At 43.3% G+C, this 7,529-nt stretch overlaps 1 protein-coding gene across 1 annotated transcript in view; it reads right to left on the bottom strand.

Moving 5' to 3' along the window:
- Nucleotides 1-550: 550 nt before the first annotated feature.
- SPG11 (spastic paraplegia 11 (autosomal recessive)) overlaps nt 551-7,529 on the bottom strand; it is a 29,493-nt gene continuing 22,514 nt past the window's right edge. Inside the window, exons 28-35 of the mRNA XM_009881151.1 lie at nt 6,753-6,890; nt 4,940-5,073; nt 4,124-4,231; nt 3,365-3,533; nt 2,497-2,585; nt 1,839-1,994; nt 1,140-1,291; nt 551-731 (exon numbers count right to left, since the gene is read on the bottom strand). Of these exons, the coding sequence (XP_009879453.1) occupies nt 551-731; nt 1,140-1,291; nt 1,839-1,994; nt 2,497-2,585; nt 3,365-3,533; nt 4,124-4,231; nt 4,940-5,073; nt 6,753-6,890 (1,127 nt within the window). The remainder of the gene's footprint in view (nt 732-1,139; nt 1,292-1,838; nt 1,995-2,496; nt 2,586-3,364; nt 3,534-4,123; nt 4,232-4,939; nt 5,074-6,752; nt 6,891-7,529) is intronic.

Below are 7,529 nucleotides of genomic sequence, written 5' to 3' on the forward strand. Positions count from 1 at the left end.
ATTAAGTATATGCTGTTCCGAGTTGTACAAGACTATTTCACTTCATCAATAAGTGAGGAAACGGAACCAGGCTGATCAGACTGGAGTCAAAGAATGGATTATCCTAGTGTGCATCTGAAACTTTCAAAGGAGCTTACTAATTCTCCTGCCCGTTTCACTGTCAACGTACTGGATATTCTGCACGTTCTATTTCAGCCTTGTGTCGGGTTAGATGCAGTTCCTGTGGTGATCCATCATCCACCCGCCCTGTTTCAAGGACCGCTGGATCTCAGGTTCATCATCAGCCCTGCCAGGCTGTATTTGCTGCTTAGTCAAGTATTTTGTAAACAGTAAGATTTATTGTACAAAACACAATTTTAGGTTAACACAGTCTCAGCATTTTAAATATTTACAACCACCACCAGTCTTCTGGAGTAGCTTTCACATAGCAGCATATCATGGTAAGCAGGTAATCGATAAAAATATCTGTTAAAGAATCAGTACTAACCATGCAAGAAGCTGCGGCACTGGTACTTGTCAGAGCCAGTCTCTGCTTCAGGGAGGTTGGTTTCTAGTTTGATAACATATCGTTAAGGCAACAGCCAGTCTGTGCATCCTTCAGAAGCGTATTTACCACATCGTAGAACTTGTTATCGTAAGCGAGTCTGTAGTATGTGTAGATATCTTCGCAGTAAGCGAGCAACTTCTTCAGATTTTTCAGAGCAGCATCAGTAGGTGGGTGTTGTTTGACTCTGGAAATAATTGTACATGTAAGTGAAATAGGAAGGCTTCACAGAGAACAATTATACGACTGTCTTGCTATAGAACTGTAAGAACTATATTTCTTAGAAGAGGTTGTGCTCAACGTGTACCTTTGATTCTCTTGGTTGTTTATTTTGCTCTGATTCTTTTTAAAAAAGATTTGATCTGAGCAGCCCCGAGGCACCCTATTTATCCAGCTCAATAAAAATGGCAGATCCAGTGCTATTTCCACAATATGCTTCAGAAACTGGATAGATCCCAAGTCCCTACATACTACGCTTTATGACGTAAAAGATTTTAACAGTACTAAGAAGACCTGCATGCTATTAAACATGCAGTTGCTCCTCTAAAGTAGTATATGGAAAAGGAAGTTCCAGTTTGACTGTAGAACTACTTACTTCTTAGCAATCTCCTCGAACATGCTGGGCTTCAGTGGTCTTTGTTGTTTAAATTCTTCTAAGTAAGTGAAGTCTCCCTTAGCAATCACTTGTTGATACAGAACTTCAGCCCAATCTGGAACAAACTCGTAAGCCTCAGCCACAATAGCCGCCTGCAGGAGGAACAGGAATTGCCGAGCAGGAAGGGTTTATTCTTGCACAGAAACATTCCTGTACTTAGAATACTTAAAATATTCTAGGGCTTCAGTTTGGCCCATCTCTTGATGCTGTTCTTGACAGCAGCTGTATTACAGAGAAATCCAGTGGTAACAAAGCACTGCAAATAATCTTCCTTAACCCCTAAACAAGATGTCAGAGGGTGCACTGGTTGTTCTCTCCAAAAAGCCCTTTTCTTTCTTATTTCTGAATTTACAAACTGACGGATGCCAATGTGGATTAGATTTCAGGGCTGTAGTGTAGATTCGCAGCAGCAGAGAGCGGCTGGAGAGCCGAGGGCCGGGCTGTACGGTGGTAGCAAAGACTGCTAAAAGCATCAGCCCACGCCGGGACCTGCTGCAATATGATGGGTTAATAGTCACGGGACTTGGTGGTCACGCCAGAAGAGCTGGGCATTATGCTCACAGGAGCAGAGTGCTTCAGTACCTGCTGATTAAAACAATCATCTTCAGAAAAAATGACAGATGAGGCAGCTAAGCTTACCTGATAGAATCTAGGCAAGGACATGATGGAGTCCATCAGGTTCTGTCTGTTCAGGTTGATGAGCATAGTGCTCTGCCCGGTGTTGAGAAAATGCAGCTGGAGGGTTATCAGCTTTGTTAGCCGACTGCAGCGCAAGGACTGGCGGACGCAGGAGTCCTATTTAATAAATCAAAGACAAATGCAAGCTTCTGAAGCACGTTTCTAGAGGAAAGCAATAAATATTGCCGAGAGCAACAATGAGTTCAGAGTTGTCTGGTACTTTGTCTTTTAGATCACTGCAGTTTTATCATTTATCATATTCCATTAGTTTTAAATGAAGCTCCACTCACCACAGCTACTACTTCCGTCGTGATCACGCCAGTTTTTAAACCGTCTTTGTATTGCTCTGTACTTGCTAGTTAAGCTCATGGCCACTCCTCTACAACTGGGGAACCCGACTGTAACCCGAGATGTTAAAGCCTGAACTGGGACAGGCGCGCTGCTCTTGGGCACGGCAGCGTTCCCGAGGCTGCGGGGAGCTGACGGGGCAAGCGAGTCCTTTGCTTTTTTTCTCCTGCGACAGGATTCTGCATACCCTCCCTACAGCAGCTTGCTTTGCTCTCAGTTCTTATGTGCTCCCAATGCTGTACACAAGTCGTACAATTCCATCTCATTTTACCTTAGAATAGCTTTCTGCTGCATCAATAAAGAGAGTCAGAGCTTTCATCAGCAGTTTCTTTAAATTTGCAACATCCTGAAGGGACTCCTCTGAAATGGGGAAAAAAACGAATAACCAATTATTTATAAATGTGACAAAGTAAGTTACAAAACTACCTCCTGGTACCAAGTCTGTCCCTAGTGTTGTTTCGGAAAGTAACAAAAGACTAAAAAAAAAGTTTCTTACTAAGAAAGCGCAAAGGCACAGTGATGCCTGTTCAGTAAAGGGACCAAAGCTATTGCTGGCACCTAGTCAAATCACTGAAGAACTGGAAGGAAACCCAAATCATACCTTTGTGGTAGGGAGAAGCACTGACTATTACCAGAGAAATTCAGAAAACCATTGGCCATAGCTTCTGTTTTAGTGGTCGTTACAGCACGGGCTAACTGCTCCACTGCGAGATCTCTGTGTGCTCCGCAGCGTTCTCGCAGCTGTACAGAACTCACTGAGTTTAGATGTTAACAAGTTATCTTGCACAAACATAAAACCCCCAACACTTTATGTGCACACTTTATATAAAAACCCACTGTGTCACATCCTGTTAAAGTGAGGAAGACATGCGTGTGTCCTTACCTCCTCCCGGGCGCGGTACCACGGGAACGTCACATTACGGTAAGAGCCAAAAATCCCAACTCTTTGAAAAATGCCAGAGCAGCCAGATAAACGTACAAGTACAAGAATACCCCAAGCCTGGCAAACAGGACCCTCCTTCGACAAGTTTAATGGATGTTACCAGGGCAACACGGGCAATCAAAACTCCATTTACCCATCCCGTCTTCCTCCTTAAACAAACCTACGTGTATTTCTTGGTTTTGCAGTTTCCACTCACCCCACGGCTGAGACTCGATGAGTTTAAGCTGTATGCGAGCAGCAGCCTCATGATTCTCTCCAATTTCTCGACACATGCTGAAGCAAAGGGCTATCATGTTGTGCTTCTCACTGTCCCCTGGGCGACAACGCTTGATGTAATCCAGCAGAGCTGTCTTCAGTGTCCCGCTCTGCTCAGATGGAGGAATGTCAGATCAAGATTTGAAGAGCTTTTTTTTATTTACATGTTAGTAACCAGAAGCAAATCTGTTCTGGTACAATTTTCCAAAAAGTGATCATTACACTCTTTGAGGTTTCTCTATACTATTTAAAACATAATGGCAATGTTGGGCTTAACTACGTTATGTCAGGTAAGAAAATCCAGCACCTATGCATTAATTTATTTCCACACAAATGTCAGAACTGACAATTATGACTTTATTTATATTACTAGAAAGCTATAAATATTTATGATTTTTAAAAACCCCTGAAGCTTTAACTGGAAGTAAAACCAAAGCAGGACGTGAAAACCCTAAGTGACATTTCCAAGCTTGAAGTTTCAATGCTGCCCTTTTTTAGCACTGATCTAATTAGAAAAAAATTGTTAAACTAAAACTAGAATAAAACCCAGAATTAATTCATTACTATGAAGCTTGACTAACACTTCCTACACTCCAGTGATCACTCCCCAGATCATTCCACCTTGTTGTGTAAATACCAGTTGCTGATGCAGCCACATAGTTCTATGACAGTTTTCTCCCCTTTATCCCCTTCCACCTACTGGGTCTAATTTCTTTCTCATGAGCACTTCAAAGTAGTGTTTCTCATGCAGCAGTTCAAATATGTAGGTCATTTCATTGTATCTTCCAATTCCAGTGAGAAGACGAACCTGTGGAAATAGCAGTGTAAGCGGGAAGCTCAAAGTGAAGCAGCAAACCCCTCTCTCCCTCAGCGGGCGGCGCGGCGGCGGGGAGAGGGCTGCGGGGCGGGAGCGCTGGCTGTGCCAGCTGACGCGGCCACAGGGCACGGGGAGGCGCGCTAGGCGGGCGGATGCTCCCTTACACCCACGGAGGTTTTATTTTTAAACCAACCTACTGCATCTTTTTTACTGCGAGGTGAAAGGACATGTTTTTACCAAATAAAAATACGCAGTGAACGTCTTAGCAGTGACACTTATATTGGGGATGTCTCAGGCCCCAGGAGGCCTTTCACGGCAGGACCTGAAGATGCGTGACAGCCCAGTCATGCAAATCATCACGTTTCACCAGGAGTCGATTTACTTTGATATCCCCGTTGTGATTTACTACACTGTTGCCACCTCACCATTCCACTATCTCCACCTCTGTTTTTCCAGAGAAGTCTTTTAAGAGCTTCTGTGACATAAAAATCATCACCTGCGCACATCAGACCAAACACTCCCCGTGAGCTTCTAGGGACGGGCAGGACAAGACCAGCCAAGCAGCGGTGAAAGCCCGTACTCCCTCCCATCACCCACCTACTCCCGGGCTCCGCTGACAAGCAAAGTTATTCACCAACGTGTACATGGAAACCGCCATACAGCATCTGGATAACCACATAGGGCATCACAGACACGTACCACGAGTCCGTACTCTTCATTGGGCGCCAAATGTTCATCTGTGAGAAGCCGTGCTGCTTGGAGGACTCTCGTGATTCCTTCCATGTGGCAAGTCAAACTAAAGCAGTTATGGGCCAAAATCAGCAATTCTGTAACTGAAGAACAGAAGAACTCGAGTACTTCAGTTAATAAGCTGAGGAAGTCAATTATTATGCTTCTCTCTCCAAAAGCGATGCCATCTCTGCAGAGGACACACAGCTTTTCCAGCTCCAAAGAGCAGAAACGGATTAGGAAGTTGAGCTATTATGGTTCTGTCCTATGCAATTTTAAGAAGTAACAGTTTCTGTAACAGTACGCATTCAGTCTGGCTTCTCAATCTGTGGGAAAGTCTGGGGTTTTTGGATCATTTTCCGAAACGTTATCTTATTCCACACAAAACTTCCAACCTCCTCCACCAAAAGCTGATTGACAAACGTATATTAATACATCAGCGCCCCACTGTTACCAGTCAGCTCTGCATTAGAAAAAGGAAGGCCCCAAGCTGTGCATCTGGGTTTCAAAAATCCCTCATAAATTCCATACACTAAATAAAGAAGTTAAACCAGCAGCCCTTAGCGTGTTCCGTTTGCGGTGGGAGGCCTGCTCTAACCCTGTAAAGCCAACATGACCCAGTGGAGTCCCAGAGCCCGCTCCCAGCACCATGCAAGTCTCTGCAGAGAAGCAGCGGTGTTACATGGACCGGTAGACAACATACTTAAAAATGCAGGTTTTGAAAAGAACCCCTATACAACATATTTTGAAACAAACCAATTATACCTCTACCTGTAAAAGGAACTCCAGCAGAGACTGCATACAAAAGCATCCTCCAGCACAATTTGGTAATTCCCGATATTGTTTCCTCAGTCTTTTCCTTACTTTAGTCAGCCATACATGGAAATAGTAATATTCACCCATGTATTACTTTACCAGACAAAGTAAGTGGAAAGTTAAGGTCTGACAACAGGACAAATGTGTTAAGGACCTAAAGGTTACAGGGAACATGAGATTTTTAATTACTTATTTTCTCACAGAGGTTTTCCAAATTTCCAGTATTACAGCTGGACTCTAATGGAACAGCTCCAGCACTAACTTCAGCCATGATTTTGCTTCTGCAGAATGTGTTCTAAAAGATGCTCTTTCCTCACCGCTCTGGATAAAACAGCATTGGGAGTTCTGCCCACGTTAATACTCACAAGACAACTCACACTAAAATCTTACCCAAATTCGTTTTCCTCAGAGATGAACTGCCCACAGTGAATCTTTTTTTAAAAGTCAAAATAAATAAGTAAATAATCTCGTTTTGCCACTGCTCATTAGCAGTGGCAAACCAGTAGCAAAGTACCTTGGCTATGTTTTATAAACTCAATGTCACCATCTCCATGGCGTATAAAGCTGCAAAGTGGAAAGTGGACTTTAGTAACAGAAGATCTAGAAGGTTAGTTCAACAAATGGATAAAGAAAGCAACTTCTAATGTGATTAATACAAAGAAAGTCACAATACCCTCCTCCTGCAACGCAGAACTACAGAAGTTGAGGTAACTCACTGACTGCGTTTCCCAGCTGTTGGCACAAAAAAAAAATCTGTATTTTCTTTGGAAAGTAAACTGTTGCACACTTAAGCAGTGTGCTTATTTACTGTGCGTGTACTCAGATCTAGTAATTTAATATCAAATTTGAGATCAGTAGCAGATGCTTCCATCAGCATTGCTTTTATTCTGTGATGTGATTTTGAACCACATAATGCCATGTTTAGTAATGCATTAGTTACACCAAGTATTATTTGCCTCTTACTTACTGCATGACAGTTCCCCACGTGGTACAGAGGAAATTTTGTCCAATAACTTCATGCCAACCAAGGTATGATCCTGGCACAGCTTAGCGAGCTGTAGGAATGCCTGACTCTCAGCTGCAGGGTTCAAAACCTGTTTCTGTCCTGTGTCCACAGAAAGAGAGAGAGAGAGTGATGTCCTAAGTGCTAACTGTTCAGGAGAGATTAGCTACGTTAATAGAAAAAACCCCAAACAAACCAATGTAACTTCATCCAGACTGACTCAGGGTTTGGAACTACAATTCTAAAGACACATTTGATCTTACTGCTTAAATTTAAGAATCAGGTACTACTTCTTTGCCAGATCAATCCAACGAAATCCTACTGTAACTACACCTATAATTTCACAAATCCAGTAGGCTGCTGCTGCTGCTGAAAAAAAGAACCTTCTCCTCTTCCTTACACAACACAGTTCTAACCCATTCCTTGCAGCAGCTCTGATTCATACTCTTCCATGAACCAATTCAACTCATGAACTCAACCGAAAACTCTTCTGGATTTGTTTTCTGCTAGGTTAGTAGGTTGACTCTTGTGAAGGAGGTGCACCAAATCACCTGAGCTAACCGCGTGAACTGGTCGGAGGGGAGCAGCACGAGGGAGGGGCAGCAGAGTGGAAGACAGCAGGAGCAGTGGAGAGCTCACCTGGACTCCTGAATCTTCATCCAGTGGCTCATTGTTTCTCATGGAACTTTGTGGTTAATATTGTGGCAAAGTAGAAGTTACTCAAACAGAAAGGTCCCCCAG

This window comes from Charadrius vociferus, unplaced genomic scaffold (assembly GCF_000708025.1).
Source record: "Charadrius vociferus isolate BGI_N301 unplaced genomic scaffold, ASM70802v2 scaffold623, whole genome shotgun sequence".
Taxonomy (NCBI): Eukaryota; Metazoa; Chordata; class Aves; order Charadriiformes; family Charadriidae; genus Charadrius; species Charadrius vociferus.